Genomic DNA, 22,619 nt, shown 5'->3' with positions numbered 1-22,619 from the left:
CATCACTATTACCAACCATCATCATCACCATCACTGCCAACACCATCCTCACCATTATCACCACCAACATCACCATCACCACTGTCTTCATCAATAAGCGTCATCACCTCCCCATAGATTTGTTCCTTCCTCTCCTTACTGACCGACGGAGTTTGTTTCTGCTCATACCATGAGGATCTGGTAAACTCCTTAAGATCAGAGTCTGACTGTGTCCCATGTTCCCTGTCTTGCCCACCATACTCCTAGGTCCGTGTGTCCCCTCTGGGTTGTCCCCATCCAGGACAAGCTAGCTATAAAACATGAGGCCGCCCTCTGTCACTCCCGCAGATGCCCACCCCCGCCTTTCCAATTCAAGTCCAGACAGTGAGACCAAGGGGCCAGACAGTCTCCGGATGCTTCTCCCCCAGAACCGTTGTGGTTGGCAGAATCCCCCCCTGCTGTGCAGCCACTAGGCTCCTCTGTGAGGGACAGGCTTTCCCTGAGGCAGTCAAAGCCTTTGTCTCAGGATCGGTTTCCCATCAGATATCCCGTCCTCCCTCATAGAAGACAGAAGAGAGATGATAGGATCTGACCGAGGGAGGCTGTCAAGTCAGACCAGACCTCTCTTCCAATGAGGGGCCCCTCCCCGCGCAGAGCTGTGGAAGCAGAAAGACAGCGAGAACAAGATCTCTGATTGTTCTCAATTGCCTGACTGGAGATCTCGTTTTCCCCTTAATCAGAAGGCTCGTGTATGAAATGCTTCTTGGCAACAGCTTTGCATTAACTGTTTTGGTTGACTGACTGTTTATGTACACTCTTCCAGCCAAAAGCACGCACAATGTGGCTCAGATTAGGCAGTATGAAAGGAATTCTCGGCCTCAAAGCCAGGAGTCTTGGCTTTAAAGTGGAGATGGGCCCTTCCTCGCCTTATTGTCCCAGAAGCCTCAGCAAAAGCCTGTTGCTGAGTGTCACATCTTAGATAGGTCTCATCCGTTCTGAAAAGCCAGCGCCAAATGTCCCCCGACAGCAGGCTCTGGAGCAGGGATGTCACCTGAGGCCTGATGTCCTCCTGTAGGTGCTACATGTACCTGAGGATCTTCACAGCCTGGTAGGCTAGCACTGAACCTCCCAGCCTTCCCTGGTGGCTAAAACAACCCAAATACCCGAAAGCAGGCCTTCAGCTGTGTCCCCAGCCAAGTCCTGACCACAGCTCATCTGAAGATGTGTGGTGTGGCCAAACTTTACAGAGGATGGGGTCTTGTGTCTGAACTGCATAGACTGTCCAGTCTCCAGAGCCACCAAGAGCTCCTCTGTCTTGCCTTTCATCCTCAGTCCGCCAGGACTTCGAGCAAACCTTTTATCGAGACCAATTTACTTATCCTGGGTCTTCCATGGATTCACTGCTAAAGGAAGCCAGACAGTTGCCGAGGTGGGTGTGTCTGAATTAAGTCACCATTCCTGGAGGTGCTGCAGCACCTATGAGTGAGGCTAGCACCATGCGAACACAGAGCTACAGAAGTCTGGGACCCAGAATGAACCAAAACATGGTTTGCTTCTGAGGCAAGTCCCCAAGACTGGGCTGTAGTTACACAGCTTGTGGGGATTGGGTCTAGGCCTCAGTCCTGAGAAGAAGAGCCTGTCCTTTGGTTCTCTTGGGTTCTTCTCTTGTCTTGTTTTTGGTTTTGTTTGTTCTCCTATTGAGACTGGGTCTCAAGTAGCCCAGGCTAGACTCAAACTATTTACATAGTCTATTTACATAAACTATTTACATAGAGAATGTCTTTGAACTCTTGATCTTCTTGCATCCATATCCCATAGGTGAGTGCTATCATGCCTGCCCTTACATGCACACACACGCACGCACGCACACACGCACCATACATAGTCATTTACCTCTCTTGAGATTTTGATTTCTGATCTTGTGATTTTGGCCAAGATGGAATGATAAGGGCTGGAGAGATGGCTCAGTGGTTAAGAGCACTGACTGCTCTTCCAGAGGTCCTGAGTTCAAATCCCAGCAACCATATGGTGGTACACAACCATCTGTAATGGGGTCTGATGCCCTCTTCTGGTGTGTCTGAAGACAGCTACAGTGTACTTACGCTTGTGGAAGGGTCTTTCCACATGCTGAGAACCACAGACCTAAGGGGATCAGAACAAGTCTTTTTAGATGAGGCTCTCTACTCAGGTGATTCTGATTTATGGCAAGTTGACATTAAAACCAACCATCACAGGTCATAGTGGTGGTGCACACCTTTGATCCCAGCACTCAGGAGGCAGAGGCAAGGCAGATCCCAGAATTCAAAGCCAGCCTGGTCTATAGAACTAGTTCTAAGATAGTTAGTGGTACACAGAGAAACCCTGTCTCAAACAAACAAACAAACAAACAAAACAAGCCCAACCATCACACTGCTCAAAGCAGCACCAGGACTGTCTGTCCCTTTTATCTCAACCCCTAATACTCACTTGGTGTTATTCAATTTGTGAGGAACCTTCTAGAAAAGGGGAGTCTTGTGGGTTCACTGCGATGGCTAGATGCTAGGCACCCGTTCTAAATTCCTAAAAGATAACCTCCCCCATAACCCTTACTCCGTGCTCCTTCCCCAGAACTGTAAAACTGCCTACTTTGACTTTTGTAGTCTTGCTTATCACTGTGTAACAGGGATTGAGAGAGACAGCTCCTCGATAGCTGTGGGAAATGAAGGTGTTTCTCACTCAATTCCAGAAATACGAGCTAATTGTGGTCTCTCCCTTAAAACCTTTCCTCCAGCCGCTTCTTTGTGGCACAATTTGGCTTTAAGGCTGTTGTCCTGCTGTAAGTAATAATAAATTAATTTAATTATAATTTGGATGAGCCTGTGGTCTTTAACCAGTGGATTTGAACTCTGTAACATTCACGCTAGTTCCAGTTCCTCCCAAGGGAGCTTTAGCGACTGCATTGAAAACTTCAAGGGAGGCTGCACAGACTAAACCGCCAAAGGCTTCCACATGGCCCTGGCCTGTCTGCAGCTGCACTGCAGTACCATGCAGACTCTCTAACAGAACCTAGGGCAGGCAGACCCAGGCTTAGGGATCCTGCACAGGTGAGAAGCCACTCAGGTCCCCTGAGGATGACCTCTAGAACCATATAATAGGCCACTTGGAGATCAGCTGTATCAGCTGTGGGGACCACTTAAGACCTGTCCCAAAAACAGAGATGCATAGGTGTTCCAGTGTAGAAAGGTACTGCATTCACTCCTCTCTCCTTTCTTGGCCTAGCACCTCCCTGCCCAGCATACCGTTAGGAGGAAGCAAGCCAGGGGCTGCCTCCCTCTGATCCTCTAACCATACCCTGACCACAGAGGCTGGCCCAACCCTACAAAGAGAGACCACCCACAACCAGAGTCCTCAGGCTCACCTCACTGACAGGAGGGAGGGGTCAGCAAGTACAGCCCTGAAGTGCTCAGGGAACTACCAGATGCTATCTTGACCTTGCTGCCAAGATCTGGCCGACCTCTGGAATAGGTGGGATGATAACGGCCTTTTGGGGGGACTGACAATGAGAAGGGTGGACTTTGTATGTATTCTAGGATAAGTCTTTCATCTAAGAAAAATATATGCAGGCAACAGAGAGGATAGACCTGGGTGCTGCCTTTTCTAGCCTCCCCTTGGCCTTGGGCACTCAGGCCACAGTCTGCTCAGGGTCTCAGTATCTGCTGTATACAAAACCACAAAGGCAGGAACAAGAACAGTGACCTCCCCTAGTGACCTCTGCCTAGGAGCCTGGGGCAGGATGAGATCCTACAGATAAAAGCAGCCTCATCCCAGGGCTTCTCCATGCCACCTTCCTGGACCCAGAGTGGTAAGGAGGCTGCTCCTGCTCCTGAGAGCTAGAGAAGGATCCCAGGCCATTTCTCCACTGGTCAAGACAGGAAGAAGGTAATTGAATCAGCACTTCTCACTCCATCTGGAACATTCCAACATGGGAAACCCGCAGAGCAGCTGGAGAAGCAATTTAGGACTTTAATTAAAGGCTGATGACTCCCCCAAGGAGCTCCACCCCCACACGGCCTGTAAGACCCACCACATCTGCCCACAACGTGTTCTGAGGCACAGCTGGGCACCTCTCACTGGGCGTTGGCCCTCGGGCTAAGTTTCCATTGGGCGGGTGTGAGCAGAACACACCAGCCCAGCTTTCTCCTTGCTGCGTCTAAAAACTGCCCTTAGAGCCTGGGCCCAGGCAAACCCATGCCCTCACAGAGTTGCGCTCAAGAAAGCTCCATGAGGGGGCAAGTACTCACGTTAGAAAGTCTCAGACAAAGCTCTGAACACAGGGACAGAAACAGGGAAACCAGAATGGAGGCCCAGCTGCCCAGCTCAAGGGTGTCCTTCCTCTTGTGTCCCTCTGCTTCTATCTGATCCATCTGCAGAGAAAGGCATCTTGGCAGAGAGAACAGTATGCACAAAGCTGGTGAAGGCAGAAAAAAGGCACAGAGATGATGGAGATGGCAGGTTAGGGGAGCAGGAACTTAGAGCTGAGGGGAGCAAGCCAAACTGGAGTGGTGAGCTTTTAAGGCTTTTAAGAGCTGCGGGCAGGCATCTAGTCTTCACCTTAGAAGCAATGGGGTTGGGGATGGAAATACAGACAGTTTAAAATAATGGCATCTGTTGGATGTGGTGGTGACACAAGCCTTTAATATCAGCATTAGGGAGACAGAGGCAGGCCAATCTCTCTGAGTTTGAGGCCAGCCTGATCTACATTATAAATTCCAGGACAGCCAGAACTTTTACACAAAGAAACCCTATTTGGAGGTGGGGGAGCAAAAACAAACAAATAAAATAAACTAATGGAGTGTGCTGAAGACACCATTATTCTAATAGAGAACAGTAGTGTGGCAGGGTGATAATGAGGCCCCAGGACTGTCCAGGGAGAAATGAGACGTGTGTTCATTAAGCTGGTAACTGACCCAGGAGCCAAGGGCTTTCCTGCCTTCCTCCCCACCTCTGGCCCAGGGAATAAAGATAGTTACCAAGCCCATTAGGTGCCATCTAACAGAGCCAGGTGTGGAATGTCTCCCTTCACCCATGCCAGAGCCTGAGTCTGAAGGAGGCTCTCGTTTGCATCTGGACCAACAACTGCCCAGCACGTTGCCATATGGTTACTGGAAGTAAAGTGCCAGGCTGTAACCCCAGTGGCCTGGCCCAAGGAGCCTTGGATGTAAAGGCCACAGACAGGTCCTTATGCAGACCTGGGACAGTGCAGGTATGACAGGGCTTAAGGGCCTCAGAAGTCGTTATCAGGACAGCTGAAGCCAGGAAGAGTACCTAGCCTACCCAAATCTGGCCTCTCTTGGCTATAAATGGGCAGATGGTTCCTGCTCTGTCCTGGTGGGGGTGTACAGGAAAATAGCCAGGGCATCGTGTGAGTGATGCCTGGTGGGCAGGGCCAGAGGGCTGGAACTATTTGGTGGCTGTTAGAAATACCTGCTCACGGGGTTGGGGATTTAGCTCAGTGGTAGAGCACTTGCCTAGCAAGCGCAAGGCCCTGGGTTCGGTCCCCAGCTCCGAAAAAAAGAAAAAAAAAAAAAAAAAAAAGAAATACCTGCTCACCTGTTACCCACTGTTCACCTGCTACCCACTGCCCACCTGCTACCCACTGCTCACCTGCTACCCACTGCTCACCTGCTACCCTCTGCCCAGCTGCTACCCACTGCTCACCTGCTACCCACTGCTCACCTGCTACCCACTGCTCACCTGCTACCCACTGCCCACCTGCTACCCACTGCTCACCTGCTACCCACTGCTCACCTGCTACCCTCTGCCCAGCTGCTACCCACTGCTCACCTGCTACCCACTGCTCACCTGCTACCCACTGCTCACCTGCTACCCACTGCTCACCTGCTACCCACTGCTCACCTGCTACCCACTGCTCACCTGCTACCCACTGCTCACCTGCTACCCACTGCCCAGCTGCTACCCACTGCCCACCTGCTACCCACTGCCCACCTGCTACCCACTGCTCACCTGCTACCCACTGCTCACCTGCTACCCACTGCCCAGCCATTCCATTAGGCTTCCATGTGGGACTAAGGATAAAATGGGGTAGTGGATATAACACACAGTTGACCAAGCCAGCCTTGTCTTGCTCCACCACTCAGGAGCCTGGAGCCTGTTTCATCCTAGACGTATGGACAACCCTGCTCAGCCCCCTAAGGCCCTCCACGGCCACCTGTACGTGACTGAGCTCAACCTCTCTGAGCCTCAGGTGTTCACCTGTGACATATGACCAAGGACACTGATTACCTCCCAGGGCACGCCAGCATGCAGCCAGTGTCTGACAGGTTTTATAATCCCACTCCTGCCCCCACCTTCAAGCCGAAGTGGAAGAAGACAAATCCAGTCTTTATTTCCTAAACACTGCAATGACCAGTCAAACGGACATAAATTAAAGGTATTGGGCATCCAGGGGAAGGCTGAGCCAGATCTTGATCAGTCCCAGCCAAAGTCCTGGCCAGTCATCTGGTAGAACTTGCGGTTGAAGGGCCGGTAGAAAGCCTGCAGGCGCTGAACCACAGCCTCCGGCACTCGGGGGTGAGGCCGGCCCTTGGATTTACCCAAGCATCGGGGGCGCCCACTACCCTGGGCCTTTTTGAGGCAGGGGAAGCCCTTGGTAGCATTGAAGTAGAAGTGTTTGTCAGTGACAACCCGTTTGAGACCCAAAAAGTCCTGTACACGGCCCACTTCGCCAGCTGGATCACTGACCAGGCGCTCACCGCTTACAAACAGGAAGTGGGACAGAGGGAAGTAGCGTAGCCAGTTGTCCAAGTGCTGAGCGTAGAGGCCAATGCGTACAGCGCTCCAGGCCGTGTCCACGGGACCCAGGCCGTGGCGGAAGGCCAGGGCACGGAAGCTGGGCAAACCTGGGGTCTTGGAGAGTGTCTGTGCATAATCAGAGATGGCCCGGGTCACAGGGTTCCGCACCACCACAATCAGCTTGGTGTCTGGGGACATATCATGGATTCGGCGGGGAGCCTCCTGAGTCACAAAGTAGCTGGGGGTCTTCTCCATGGTGATCTGCCCATCCAGGGTACGTGGCATCAGACCCCTGTGAAATGGCAGGAGGAGTAACTGAGTGATCCCAACATACACCTCTTCCAAAGCCATTTCTCTTCCCAGCTAGATCAGCCCTCCGGAACAGGCAAACAACCCCTCCTCTTATCTTGGGCTCACCCTTCTAAAGGGCAGGGGTGCCCAGTGTCGTCCTACAGTATACCCCCAAACCAAAGCTGCCCATTGGTGTGGCTCCAAGGTAAACAAAGGTTGTCATAATCTCGAAGGGCCACCTGGCAACGCTGCACCACCCCTTCCAAGCTGCTGCACCCAGCCTTGACCAGGCACCCCCGAGGCTGGGGCACAGCCCCTACATCCTCTTTACTGTAATCACTGACCATGAATTAGGTCATCAATTATTACCGACAAATGTATCCACCAAAGACCCTCCCCTAAATGTAATTACATCCCCTCTTGACCTTCAGTTGTCTCTCTGGGCTAAAAACACCAAACAGTCACTAGCAGAGCCCAGAACCCCTTTAAAAAGTTAGTAATATGGTTCTGATCTACCTAGGGCCTGTCCCAAGGTCCCTAGTGACCCTAGGCAGCAGGAACCAGCATTTCTGAAATTGCCTTCATTCTGAAGGAGAGTGCTGGCCTAGTCCAAATGTTCAGAGAAAGTCAGCTGACAACAGCCAAACCCAGAACTGAGGGGAGCCCACACAGAGCATAGCCCAGGCAGGCCCAGGCACCCTGAGAGCTGTCCTCCGGCTGCACTTGACAGCTTGTTAGTACACAGTGAGGTAGGACAGGGAGGGGCCGGTCAGCTGAGCAAATGACTCCAAAGAAAAGCTAGGAACTAGGTCAACAGAGGCAGAGGCAGTGGAGCTTTGAGAGAGCCACCCGCCCAGCCCTGACTCCCATCCTCTCAGGGATATTGCTCACCCCTTTCTGACCATCCCAGGACCCACTCTGGCCAAGCTGACACACAGGCCTAAGCTTAGCTTTACTGACCTACAGGCCTTCATTTTCCTCTCTCTGTTCAGGCTCCCAAGAAAATACAAATGTGGGACAGGTAAAAATGCACAAGGGACCATGCTGGGGTGCTTGGTTTGGGGTGCTGATGATGGACAGGGAACCTGTGTGTGTACCCCCATTCAATCAGGCGAGAGTGAGAGCAGGCCCAGATATGGTGGTTACATGTCTATAATCTCAGGACTCTGAGGACTGAGGTCAATACGATGGGGAATTTGAAAACAGGCTAAAACTACACAAGATCTTGTCTCAGAAGAGGGAGGAGAGGGAGGGGGAGGGAAGGGAGAGGGGAAAGAGGGAGAGGGGAGGGGAAAGGGAGAGAAAGGGGGAGGGGAAGGGAATAGAGAGAGGGGGAGGGGGAGGGGATGGAGAGGGAGGGAGAGGGAAGGGGAATGGAGAGAGGGGGAGGGGAGGTGGAGTAGAGGGAAAGGGGGAGGGGAGGGAAGAGAAAGGGGTGGGGGGGGAGAGGGAGAGAGCGACAGCAGAATGAATGTAAAAAACTGTAGAGTGAGGATCCAGGCAAAGCTGGTCTTAGAAGTATAGGGCACATGTCTCCGTCCTCCATCAGGATGACACAGTGCTCCAGTAACTCCTCCCCTTTCATAAGCAGGCATCTTAAGACTGAGAAAGTGTAGGAAGTACTAAGGGAAAATGATAGGCCTCAGGCCTCCCCCTGGCCCACCTGAAAGAGGGGATTCCATGGAGCTTCTGTTCCCAGAGCTCCTGTCCCCAATACTTTACCTCGTATACACACTGGAATGTCACCCAGCCATTGCCAGGAAAAGTTCAATGGAGTACAGCTCCAAGCCCTTCTGCAAACTGACATCTTTGGCATCCAAGAGCCTTGCCTGGAGAGCTTGGAGAGGAGACCTGAGTGTCTGGAGGGTGTGAACAAGCAGAGCGGAGCTCTGTCAAGTAACTCTATGAACTGTGCCTCCTGTTGCGGTGCTCACCCCATCTGGTCTGCATTTCTCCATGGCTCCCAGCCAGCCTGAGACCACACCCCTATTCGCCCAGCCCCTGTAGCGCACCACCGCAACCTCTGTATCCCACACCTCATTTGGCCCAGATCCAAGGAGCCCAGGGGAAACCGGTTACAGATCCCATCCCAGAACCAAGTCCCTAGCCACAGGAGCAAAGAAAATGCCCAACCCCCTCCTGCACACCCTGACAGCCCCTCATATGAGCTAACCCCTTAAACCCCAGGAGCTACAGGGATTCCCCTACCTGTACCCTTCTTACCTCTTCTTGCTTCTCCAAAAAATATAACCTGACAGACACTCCAAACCACTCAGTAAATAAGGTGAGTGGGCTAGTAAATGCTGAATGATTTTCAGAGTGGTCTAGGCCATGGCCCCCAAATGGAAGACTGTTGGACGCTAAGGATGTAATTCAGGTGGCACAGGATTTGCCCAGCATGCACAGGGGCCTAGTTCAACTCCTAGAACTGCAAAAAAACAGCCATGGACTGGATGTGGTGACACACGCCTCCATCTCTTTGAGTCTGAGGCTGGCCTGGTCTACACTGCAAGTTCTAGGCCAGCCAGAACTGCAGAACTGGGACCCTGCCTCAAAAAACAAAAACAAACAAAATAAGTCCCTTTGGGTGGGTGACAAGGCTCGGCAAGTAAAAGCATCTACTGTACAAATCTTTTGACTGAGTTTAATCTCCAGATCCCACAGGGGGAAGAGAGAAGACTCCTAAGAGTTATTAGCCTCTGACCTACATGTTCATGTCGTGTCAGCATATTCTCTCTCTCTCTCTCTCTCTCTCTCTCTCTCTCTCTCTCTCTCACACACACACACACACACACACACACATACACACGGGGGGGGGGAGAGACAGACAGAGACAGAGACAGAGATAGAGAGACAGAGACAGAGAGAAAGAGACAGACAGACAGACAGAGAGCCATAGCAGTACCTGTAATAAAGATATCTGTAATCCCCTGCACTCAGGTGTAGCTAAGAGGATGAGAGTTCAATATCATCCTTGGCAACACTGAGGATTTGAGGCCAACCTGCGCTACAAAAGACCCTGTCCCAAAAGCAAGAACTACAAAGCCAAAGAAATGACATAATGGAGAACCAGGGAGGAGACTACTTGTGCCAAGAGCAACCCAGGGCCCCTCTGTCGAGTCCAGTAGATACACAGGTCACTGCCTGAACAAGGTGGATCACAGCCCAGTACGAGCAGTACCTCCCCAGTAGCTGCTCCTCTCCCCACTCCCTTCCCTCAGCACAGGTCCTGTGACTGGAGATATCAACTCACAGGTGGTAACTTTCAGCGGCTCCGTGCACGCACGTGATGGCCTGAGAGAACATTACCTGAGGCACTGTCACCAGAGAGCACACGACCCTCACAGCTATAGCCAAGTGAAGGCACTAGGCTACACACACAGCCCAGAAGCCCAGCCAGGCCACTTAGCTTGCTCCACACTTCTGAGCAAATCCAAAGTGGCAAGCCACAGAGGACAACCCTGAGACATGGGACTGGGCCCATGGCTTTCTCCCTTCCCCGGCATCCTCTGCACTACTTCCAGATGGATTCTGAAACTGTGGTATGCTGTGCTGAACACTCCCTTCTCCCACGCTGGGAACATCAGTGTAGCACTGTCCCATCAGAGGTCAGGAGCTTGTTCTCCCTCAAACCCACCAGTCTTTTTTTTTTTTTTTTTTTTTTTTTTGGTTCTTTTTTTCGGAGCTGGGGACCAAACCCAGGGCCTTGCGCTTCCTAGGTAAGCGCTCTACCACTGAGCTAAATCCCCAGCCCCACAAACCCACCAGTCTTAATGCTAAAGGCAAAGTTAGGAAAAAAGAGAACCTGGGAAACAGAAGCTGCTGTGCCTGGGCAGTGCCACCCGCACTGACTCCCCAGGTGGTGATCTGGGCTCAGCACAGGCTTGCAGAAGAGGCAAGCCAGTCTATAAATCCCCATTTCCCTACATGAAGGAACAGGGTACCCTCAATGCCTGTATAGCTGCAGGAGGCGGTGGGCAGGGTCTGTGTCCAGTCACACCAGCAGGGAGGGACTGGCCGATATCTGACCATCCATCAGGACATACTGCTATAGCTGGGGTCGTGCTCCCCACATTCCACGGCTGCACCCCAACTCTCTCCTGTGTGTAGAAAGGACAGCTGCAGGAGGGTGTATCCGGTCCCCACCCTTGGGCTGTACCAAAGAGCAGAGTCTCCTTTGAGTCTCCCCGTCAAAGCCCAGACCTAACTTTCCCCAGACTCCAGCAGCTACAAAGGACTCCCCTGATGCAGGCAGGGTCGGGGAGATTCTTAGGGATGGAAAGGCATTTTCTAGAAAGCTTCTGGAAACCTTCAGGCCCTTCCTTAATACATTTGACTAATGGTCAGATAATTACTTACCCAGAGTTATAGCGGAGAATGGACAGACGCGAAGGGATAATAAGTGACTGAGCTCCAAGTATCTCTAAGGCTCCCAAATACTCGCACTGGGATTATATTAATATAAACCATAATAATATATGGGTATATATTAGTAGCTCAGTGGTGGAATACTTGTTTAGTTCATCTGAGGTTTCAGGTTCAATCCCCAGTACCTAACGCTCTAAAAAGGGAAGTCTACCTACCCAGTTATCTCACTGGCTTGAAACTACTGTCAGGCTACTATCATGCCTCTCTGAGTCCCTCGGCCACACAAAAGAAGAAGAGTTTTTCCTGGGATTTTCTAATTCCAGCGACCCTTGGCTAAAAATGGCCTCTCCTTCGAGGGCCACTGTGTCCGGGAGATCAAGTCTATTTCCCTAACAGACTTGTTTCAGACCCGGTGCCCAGGACTCTACCCTATTCATCCTGTGTTCTAAGAAAGCACAGTCCAAGGCACACACCAACGCCGAAGGCGCGGACCAGCAGGGGCGCTCACCGGTACCAGGCGAGGCCGCGATCATAGCACCTGTCGAAGAAGTGGGGTTCAGAGCCAAGTGCACGGACGTCGGGGTGCAAGCGCAGGAACTCCAGCAACGCGCGCGTGCCGCCTTTCTTCACGCCCACGATGAGCGCCTGGGGGAAGCGCCGGCGCCCCGGGCCGCTGGCCACCGGCAGGCCGGGCGCTCCCAGACGGCGGGAGGCTTGGGGCGGCTCGGCTGGTGCGGGAACCGGAGCAGGGGCGCGGGCGGCAGGTGGACAGCGGCCGGGGAGGGCAAAGAGGCAGTAGGCGCTTAGCAACAGAGCTGTGAGCGCCAGCAGAGCACGGGGAGCACGCAGTGCAGTCCCCTGGCCCGTCCCTACGCCCTGGAGGTCCCCGGCCCCGCCGCCCAGGACACTGCTACCTGCCATGGGGTCGCACAGCGCCCAGGCCCGGGAGCGGGAGCCGCAGACAGCCGCGCATCCCGGCTATAGCACGTCGCACGCTCAGCCTCAGGGCGCCCGGCTTCTGGGTTGAGCTCTGCAGCCTCGCAAGCCGAGAGCCGGAGAGGGGCGGGAGCTGGGCGTGGCGAGACGCCCCTCCCCGTCCGGAGCCCAGACCCTGCCTGGGACTCGCGACTCCAGCTAACTTCCAGCACGACCAGAAGCTATCCCAGCTACCCCAACACTCCTCCTGAGCTGGTCTCCAAAATCTTGGCTCGCTTGGCTCCAAAGCCTTCGCTCTTACTCTACGGGAATGCTGTGGCGCTGAGGGACACAAGGCTATGCGAGTGGGAGCCCCTGCTCTGTCCTTTAAAAATCTATTTACGCTTCTTTGGGACCAAGGTGACAGGTGTGCGGACTCAGCCCTTGTTCCAGGGAGCCGGAGCCTCATCACTGGAGGACTCCGCAGACATCAGGCCCAGGAATCCGCCTCTGCAGGAAGGAGGAAGCCAGGCATTCGTGCTGCGCAGAGCGGGTCCCCATGCATCTTTGAGCCTGAGTTGGGAATTCTCATTCCATTCCTTGCCATTAGTGTGGGAGCCTTGCTCTGTGGAGAGAGCTTATCCGATAGTCGGGCCATCATTTTAGACTCAGTGTATCAAATAGAGCTGGCCTCCCCAATATGTCAGTGACCCCTTCGGGAAGTTGCAAAACGGTTCCCCCAGAGGAGTGGAAAGGCTAGTACTAGGAGACAGGGGAGCTTCCTCTGAGCCTAGTGAGATTCCTGGGACCCTCACACATGTGAAACCTGCTAAACACTGCAGAAACTTCTCCCCCCCCCCATCTCTCTCTCTCTCTCTCTCTCTCTCTCTCTCACACACACACACACACACACACACACACACACACACACACACACACATGCCTCCATGTTCTGTTCCAGGTTTACCAGGTCCTCAGAGCTGCTCTCTAAGAAGGCAGAGGAGGAAAAGACTCCGGGTTGACGAATAAGCCGCTCTGACCCAGGGAAAAGATAACTGTGTCTAAATCTTCCTTCTGCCCCGGTCCGACATTCCTGGCTATCCAGTGGCTGCCCCGCCACAGACACTCAGCCTCCTCCCTTGGTTCTGTTTATTAATCAGTAGTCCGTGGGCCTCCTGGCATCTGAACAAGTCTCAGACTGCAGGCTGCCTCTGAGAGGCAGAGAACTCCAATGACCCACAGACATTTAGTTCCCACTCCAAGGTCAGCTAGGGCCAAGGGGGACATGCACCACCCAAAACCAGTCCCAGACACCAGGCTACATGTGCTTGTCAGGGCAAGCTGGTGCCAGCAGCCCTGTAGGCGGGTTTTAGCCCAGCACTGTCTGGGAAGCATGTTAGTACATGCAGGGACCCAGGAAGTCCTTCTTCAGATCTAGCTGTAAATGGGATTTGTTGAAGACATGCTGGTTCCCCTCTGAGCTCTCCCAGGGAGGTCCACACTGTCCTATATCACCACTGGAGACTCCAAATCCCTCCACTTAATCCGTCCCAAGTGTATTCCCCAATGACTCTCTCTTTGGCACTGGCTATGGTTCCCACCTCCTGGTAGTGATTTCCACAGCAGGGTGCCTTTTCCTCAGGACTCTCCAGGAGACACTGGCCCAGATCAGTTTTGGAAGCTGACTCTCTTCCTCTACCTTCCCTCTGGCTCTCTTGGCACTAAAGGGTACAGGTCTGGGGATATCCAGGATGGCATGCAGTTGGAGAGATGGCTCAGTGGTTAAGAGCTCTGACTGCTCTTCCAGAGATCCTGAGTTCAAATCCCAGCAACCACATGGTAGCTCACAACCATCCAGGATGGCATGCATACTCAATATATACTGACTAGAGAGGAGAGGTTAGGGAAGGCTTTCTGGAGGTGATGGCCAGACAAGTAGGTATCTGAACTGCAGGCAGTGGTAACAAGGCAGGGAGATTAGAGTGGGGATGTAAATTCATCCTTCAAGGAGATAGGAGAGGGGCCTATTGACCGTCCCTTCCTCGGGCCCACGGCCACAGGCTCTGACTACCACTAAGGCTTTGGGGGTAACAGCTTTCTTGAAGTACAACTCACATACTATCCAAAGCTATAGTCATCGGCTCCCAGAATATTCATCATGCTGTGCCATTTTGGCTACCGTTGACTTAAATTTTGATTCTCGATTTTATTTTATTATTTACGTGTAGGATTGTACCATATGTGCCTGGTGCATGAGGATGTCAGAAGAGGGTGTGTCTGGTCCTCTGGGACTAGAGCTACAGTTGTGAGAGTCCATGTGGGTGCTAGGACTTGAACTCAAGCCCTCTGGGAAAGCAGCCAGTGCTCTAACCACTGATCCAACTCCTACACCTACCAATTTTAAAACATTTTCACCACCCTCACGAAAGAATCCTAGACCCATTAACAATCATTCCCTGTTTCCTCTCTTTTGGCATGCCTGGTAGCAAGCCACCGATGTGTTTTCTGTTTCTCTGTGCTTCCTGGTCTCTTACCTAGGCCCGGACTCATTCAGAGCCTGTCCGTTTGCCTCTGGCTTCTGAGCACCATTTCCCGGGGTTTCCACAGTGCTACATAGTGAGGCTCTGTTCCCTGTCTCTTAGTCCCCTCATGTGGAAGACCACATGTCCTGGATCCCTTCAACTGATGGAGAACCTGTGAGTAATTTCTGTGGGTCCGAGGTTCACCCTGCCATTGGGGTATGAGACACGCCTCTTGGGCAGGCAGAAGGCTGAGTGCTGGTAGACTGTGTTTACTCTGCACCATCACCACTGTCAGATGCTGGGCTTTAGAGACGCGCGGGGATGGGAAAACGCTGGGGAGGCCAAACCTGGGGTTCCCTGGCTCCCAGGCATCCAGTTGGCTGCTGGGGTGCCACACAGAGGAGTCTAGAATGAAGGATCGGGTGTTCCATGGGCCCACAACGAGGCCAGGACGGGGTATTCCCATATGGACATCCAGGTGCTGCTGAATGGAGAAGAGATGGGAATGGAGTTGGGGCCTGTGGGTCGAAACGAACCTGGGCCAGGGAAATGGGGAATCCCTGCTTAGCTCATTGGCAAAGGTCCTTAGCTTAGTGGTGGTTGTCTGGGAGTGCAGAGAAGCTCCTGTAGGAGATGTGGGCTGCGGCTCTGAGGGCAAGCCTTCCCCGTGCTCTCCGTACTTCCGTGTCTGACGGAAGAGACAGTCCTTGGTTCCAGACTGTTTATTGGTTGTTCATCGTGGAAAATGGACGCACACCAACTCCTCACGGTGGACCAGAGAGTAAATACCTTTGCCAGGGAGGAATGTCCAGGAAGGGAGCTTATTGGATAAGACTTCAGGGCCTCTAGATACCTCATTAGCATGGAGAACTCTGTTCTGGTCTACATGACCATGACCAACGTGGGGAGTGTGACCTCGTGTCCCAGGCCAGGACTCTAGTAAGGAACAGGGAGCCGCCTGCCTGCTTGTAGGTAGTGGGTGTCGGGTGCCGGAGACTCTGAACCTGCTCACCCATACCAAGTTTCCTGGCATGGTCCACTGTCCCACGAACTTCTACTTCCCGGTTATAATTATTAGTGCTGCTAGGAACATCTATGTACAGGGTTTTGTGTGGTCGTGTTTCAGGGTTCTTGGGAGTCTTCCCAGGAGGGGAACTTCTGGGTCCTAAGGCAGCTCCATTTAACACTTTAGGAGAGCCTCTTGTTTGCTTCCTTCTCTCTTTCTAAAGACTTAGCATTCTCTCTCTCTCTCCCTCCCCTCCCCGCGCGCGCGCGCGCGCGCGCGTGTGTGTGTGTGTGTGTGTGTGTGTGTGTGTGTGTGTGTATGTGTGTGTGTGTACTTGTATGTGGGTCTGCACATGTGAGTTTGCATTCCTCTGGAGCTGAAGTTAAAGGCCGTGGTGAGCCACCTTATGATCTGGGTGTTAGAACCTGAACTCAGGTCTTCTGCAAAAGCAATTATACCAATGAGCCATCTCTCCAGCCCCAAAGAACCTCTGTTTTGAAAAACTTTATTGATGGCCAGGAGGCGGCACACCCATTTAATTCCAGCACCTGGGAGGCAGAGGCAGGCAGAGCTCTGAGTTCAAAGCTAGTCTGTCTACAGAGTGAGTTCCAAGACAGCCGGGGCTACACAGAGAAACCCTGTCTCAAAATAAATAAATAAATAAATAAATAAATAAATAAATAAATAAATAAATAAATCAAACAAAAAAAACAAAAAACAAAAAACAAAAAACAAAAAAAAAACAAAAAAACAAAAAACAAAAAAACAAAAAAAAACAACAAAAGAAGAAGAAGAGGAGGAGAAGGAGGAAGGAAGTGCTTTATTATTATTTTGTGTGTGAGTGTTCGATTGTGTGGGTACACAGACCATGAGGCACATATGGAAGCCAAAGAAAAAAGACATCATTTCTCTCCTTCAACCTTTACATGGGTCTCAGGGGTTGAACTCAGGTCATTAGGCTTGCACAGAGAGCATCTTTACCCATTGAGCCATCTTGCCAGGTGCCTCTTAGAAATGCTTCTTAGAAGGGAAATTTTGATTCCATAAATGTCCTCAGATAGAGGGTTGCCCAACTCCCTCTTCCTTGGGATGTCCAGGCTGCTCTCTACCTGGCTCTTGGCTCCTGGCTCCTGGCTCCTGGCTCCTGGCTCCTGGCTCCTGGCTCCTGGCTCCTGGCTCCTGGCTCCTGGCTCCTGGCTCTTGGCTCCTGGCTCCTGGCTCCTGGCTCCTGACCCGCTCTTCTGGTAGAACCCAGCCTCAGACTTTGCTAGCTTCTTCCTGTGTGACCTAGGAACGGTAGATCTCCATCTCTGAGCCATAGAGTCCTGGGAAGGTCACCTTCTTCCTGTTGTCTGGTTGTGCTTCTTCTGTTCAGAAGTTCCTGGGGGTGGGGTGGGGGTCCTCATCTTAAGTGTCTCACACAGAATCCCAGCACTCACGAGGCAGGTATAGCAGGATTGAGTCCCGGGCCTACCTCCAGAAAACAAGGAGGAACTGGGCACGTAGCTAAGTTGGTTAGGTCCTTGCCTAGCATGCCCAAAGCCCTGGGTTCTAGGCCCAGTACCACACAATGGGACACAGCTGTGCCTGCTTAAATAAATAAAATAAAAACGGGAATCAGGAGTCAAGGTCATCCTCAGCTACATAACAAGTTTGTAGCTAGCCTGGACTACATGAGATCCTGTCTCAAAAACAAACAAACAAACAAATAAATGAAACAAAAATGCTCGGGGAGTGGGGTGGATAATGGTCAGAGATCCTATACAGCCCAAGCTGGAGGGGAACCATGTTTCACTGGATTTATCCAGACAAGGCAGCCAGGCACATGGCAGGTAATCTTCGAGACACTGGCCTGCCAGCCTGTGTGTAGTTAAGCTTGGTGTAGCGGATGGAGGGGAGAGGCCCAGGATGAGGTTCCGTAGACATACCCCTGGGGCAGAAAGCCGACCAGAGCAGGCATGGCCAGATGGAAATACCAGCACCCAGCTCTGCCTGTGCCCCCACCAGAGACTAACTCGTTCTTTATGTGCGCGGCATTCTCCGGCGCTAGGGACGAGCTCTGCCCAGTTAACGGTGTCCACTGAGCTACTGAGCTCACCCCGACCCCATTTTCGTAGGTAACTTTGGCCCCCGTTTATCTTGGCCTCACAATCAGTTCCAAAGGGGCAGGAATGAGCTTACTCTGGACTCCTTTGGGGACTCCTAAGGATGGCGGACACTGGTGAGTGTTTTTTAGTGTGACTGTGTGGATCTGTCTGTCTGAGTCTGATTTTTCTGCCTCTTTTTCAGTCCTCTCTCCACAGTGGGTACCCCGGCCTGGGCCTCCACAACAGCAGGGCAGGCATGCACAGGGCTGTCCCTCTCTAGAAGATGATTAATAACACTGTTCAGTTCCTCCCTTGGTGGGGGACTGCTGGAGGCATTAAACATATGTGAGAGCCCTAAGACCTCCTCCCCTAAAGCCACACCCTTCACCCCCAGACCCACTCCTGCAGCCTGGGTAGGGAATGATGGGGCGGGGCTATGGCCGGAGGGTGGGCCCAGATGTCCTTGATTTGTACGGGTTTGTTTTTTTTTTTTTTTCCACTTTGGAGGCCGGAAATGGTTCCGTCCTGGGGAGGGGCCCTTAAGAGAGACCTGCTCCTTCCACCCAGCCTCAGAGTTCTTTTGAGTTCGTTGTGATGGGAAAGGACGCCAGACAAGAACCCACTCTGGAGACAGGGCAGGACCGTGCGTAAAAGGGCTTTCCCCACCCATGACGGGGATCCAGCCCCCCTGAGCCTCCCTACTTTATTAAAAGAGACCCTAGCCCCCACTTGGCTTCAAGCAATAAGAGGACAGAAGAAGGCAGCAGTGACAAGCATCCTACCATGGAACCTGAGTATCTCACAGTCTATATTCCACGGACCGAAGGTGAATGGTTTCCATGTCCCCAATAGCCAGAGACTAGGGTTTCATTCCTGGTGCCTGGGGGACACTGAACTGCAATAACAATGGGTCATGGGGTAGAAATAGTCACAACACGGTCCCAGGTCAGTATCAGACCTGCCTGCGGCTGCAAGGCTAGCCAGAGGTGCAGCTCCAGTCAGTCACCTTCCAGGCACCCCCAGTTTTCTTTGCACCCTCTTGGAGGAACTAGCCCAGAAAGCCAATGGCTACTGTGCAGGCCTGGAGCCCGGTTCCCAGGATCTGTAACTGGGAACCGCATTGCTTCTTACAGTGTGGCCTTGTGACCACTGTTGTTTTTGAGACAAGGTCCCACTGTGCAGCCCTGGCTGGTCTAGAATGCCCTTTTGTAGACCAGGAGGGTCTTGAACTCAAAGATCTGCCTGCTTCCCACGTGCTGGGATTAAAGGCCTATGTTACCACATCCGGCCCAGTTCAAGTCATAACTGTGTAGCACTTCACCCAGGCTTGCAGCACCAGCTCAGGGAAGAAAGACTAGTGGTCTTCAGAGAGCTTGGTTAGGGTTAGAGTACGTAGATGAGATCCCACAGAAAAGGATTCTCCCTGCCCTCTCCAGTTTCATAGCTCCAACCATGTCTGTAGCCATGGATACCCTCCCGCCACACCATGGGGAGGGCTGGGCATATCCAGAGGGTTCCACAGTTGACCTCACTCTTGGGACCCAGTCTATCCAGCTATTCCCCCAATGATGTCCCCAAAGACTAACATAACAGATGACTGTCAACAACAGGAGCAAGAAATCTAGAATCAGGCTCAGGAGACCATGCTCTAGAGACGACGTGCTGTTATCAATTCACTGGCTTGAATCCTTTTGCTCTACGAGTATAGAAGTGGACCAAAATTAGAGAAATCAGCCAGCTAGCTTCAAGGGCCGAGCAGTTTTCGCTCAGCAGGTGGCAGCTGTATAGTGTGGACTCGTGGCGCCATCTAGTGTTAATTTGTGGTTAGGACTCAGGAAATTGTGATTCGTCAGTCTCACAGTCCAGGGCTCCTCCACCTGTTCCAGCCCCTATGCCTGGGGTGTCTGAAATCCATGGTCTCAGGCTTAGCTTTCTCCAATTCCTCCTTCAGTTTCTTTTGTCTAGCTCTTTACAGCCTTCTTTCCTTCAGCCTCCAAGTACTTAACTGTAAAAGCAATTATTTTAATTAATTTATTTATTTTATGTGAGCACACTGTTGCTTTCTTCAGTCAAGCACACCAGAAGAGGGCATTGAATCCCATTAATGATGGTTGTGAGTCACCATGTGGTTTCTGGGATTTGAACTCGGGACTTCTGGAAGAGCAATCAGTCAGTGTTCTTATCCACTGAGCCATCTCTCCAGGCCTAGAAGTAATTTTATTGGAGGGATTTCTGCTCCACTCTAGCCCATAGAGCTCCTGAATAAAAGACACAGAAACTTTTTTATTTTTCATTATTTTGTATATGTATTATAGATGTGTGTGTTCATACATATATACATACGTGTGTGTGTGTGTGTGTGTGTGTGTATGTATGTATGTATGTCTGCATTAACAGAGGTTGAGAGCACTGCTGATTGCTCTTCCAGAGGTCCTGATTTCAATTCCCAGCAAGCACATGGTGGCTCACAACCATCTGTAATGAGGTCTGGCTCCCTCTTCTGGCATGCAGGCATATATGCAGGCAGAACACTGTACAAAATACATCTTTTTTCAAAGGATTTATTTACTTTATTTATACGAGTACACTATAGCTGTCTTCATGCATACCAGAAGAGGGCATCGAATCCCATTACAGATGGTCATGAGCCACCATGTGGTTGCTGGGATTTGAACTTAGGACCTCTGGAAGAGTAGTCGGTGCTCTTAACCACTGAGCCATCTCTCTAGCCCAATATCCTGGGCTACTCTAACCCATGTCCCAGCCTAGGCCCTGTGTTCCTTGAAGTTCGAGCGCTTGCTCTGACCCTCAGAGCAGTTTTCTCTTGGCCACTTGCTCATGGTCCATCCCCCCTCATGGGAACCTTCTTCCACCTCCTCTGTTCCCCCTGTGGTCCCTGAGACCCCCTACTCAACCTCAAGCCCTACCTTTTTCTCTCATGCCCACTCACAGGCTCTAGCCTTTTACTGTTCAATCAGAAATCGTTCGGGAACATTATTTACAGCACATTGGTCAATTTGATGTCCATGTCCACGCTGCAACCTCATCTCTGGGCACAGAACGCAGCATCTGAATGGATAGTTCACAAGGCTACTCTAACTGCCCTTTCTCTGCCCTCACTAGCTCCCATGGTTTTCCAGCTGCCATTAGTTCCTATGACTGCTGTCCTTCCAGAGGGATTCTGCCCTTTGAGAGACAGCTACGGCTAGACCCCTCCCTCCTGTTGTCAGCCACCTTAACCCCCCTGCTTCTGAAGCACGGGCTGCCACTCTGCCCTCTGCTTTTGCTCCACTGCTTTGGGCACTCTGTCTTCCTGTTGCCAGCTTGGGCTGCTCTGCTGACAGTGAGTAAGACAAGACACTGAGGAAGCCTCTCGGGTCTGATGTAGCAAGACTAAGGCGAACAGTACAGTGAGTGAGTGTACAGAAGTGTTTGCACCAATCAGAGCACACTTCCCATGCAAATAACAATGCGTCCCTGCACCAATCACAGCCTGTTTCTTTTCTTTGTTTTGTTTCTTTTTGAGACAGGGTTTCTCTGTGTAGTTCTGGCTAGACTGGAACTCACTCACTCTGTAGGACAGGCTGGTCTCACTCAAGAGATCCGCCTGTGAGAAGCCGTGGCAGGACAATGGAGGCTGATGTTAAGATTCCACTCTGTTGGGGTTGGGGATTTAGCTCAGTGGTAGAGCGCTTGCCTAGGAAGCGCAAGGCCCTGGGTTTGGTCCCCAGCTCCGAAAAAAAGAACCAAAAAAAAAAAAAAAAAAAAAAAAAGATTCCGCTCTGTGTATTTACAGGTTGTTATTAATGTTCTTAAGGGATGGATGGCACCGGGCTTTGTATGATTAAGTGGGCAATTATATCTTATCAATTGGGTCAAAAAAAAAAAAAAAAAAAAAAGAGATCTGCCTGCCTCTGTGTTCTGAGTACTGGGATTAAAGCACTGCCCAGTTACGGCCTGGTTTGTTGTTTTGTCTTGTTTTTAATGTCCATCCCAGCAGTTCTGCTAGGCCACTAACAAAAGTGCTCCTTTTCTGGCGTGGGTAGAGACGGTTGCAGGATCATCTAGAATTCAGAGGTCTATGGTTGAAAAGAAGTCTGGTATTAACTGTTTCTAACAGCCTTTGCTGAACCTCTGCCTTCTGGAGCCTGGAGCACCCCGCCTCCATCAATGTGTACTCTGCCCCAAGATCCACAGAATGTTCAAGCCAGCCAGTGCTGCTGTTAAGGGTGGTCTGGCTGACGATTCATCTGGCCTCCTGCTCAAGGCAGCCAGAGTAGCAGGAAAGAGTCCAGCGGCTGCCATTTAGGGAGTCAATTAGGACAATCATGGGAATGAGAACATCAGACACACTTAGAATAAGGAGGACTCATTGTTAACACTAATAGCGACTTTTTTTTTCTTTTTTCTTTTTTTGGGAGCTGGGGACCAAACCCAGGGCCTTGCGCTTGCTAGGCAAGCGCTCTATCACTGAGCTAAATCCCCAACCCCAATAGCGACTTTTTAAAACAGATTGTAGGGCTGGAGAGATGGCTCCGCAGTTAAGAGCACTGGCTGCTCTTCCAGAGGTCCTGAGTTCAATTCCCAGCCACCATATAGTGGCTCACAACCATCTGTAATAGGATTCCATGCCCCTCTTCTGGTGTGTCTGAAGACAGC

General features: G+C 51.7%; 1 protein-coding gene across 1 annotated transcript; it reads right to left on the bottom strand.

Annotated features, from left to right (window-relative positions):
- Positions 1-6,340: 6,340 nt before the first annotated feature.
- On the bottom strand, positions 6,341-12,446 carry Hs3st6 (heparan sulfate-glucosamine 3-sulfotransferase 6). Its single transcript, NM_001109450.1, has 2 exons — positions 11,939-12,446; positions 6,341-7,063 (listed from the first exon to the last, which is right to left on the bottom strand). The coding sequence occupies exons 1-2, from the start codon at positions 12,349-12,351 to the stop codon at positions 6,448-6,450; spliced, it is 1,029 nt and encodes a 342-aa protein (NP_001102920.1). The 5' UTR covers positions 12,352-12,446; the 3' UTR covers positions 6,341-6,447.
- Positions 12,447-22,619: the final 10,173 nt, after the last annotated feature.

Source organism: Rattus norvegicus, chromosome 10, assembly GCF_036323735.1.
Source record: "Rattus norvegicus strain BN/NHsdMcwi chromosome 10, GRCr8, whole genome shotgun sequence".
In the NCBI taxonomy this organism is placed as follows: domain Eukaryota; kingdom Metazoa; phylum Chordata; class Mammalia; order Rodentia; family Muridae; genus Rattus; species Rattus norvegicus.
The sequence above is the reverse complement of the archived record's forward strand: the minus strand, read 5'-3'. Positions and strand labels throughout refer to the sequence as shown.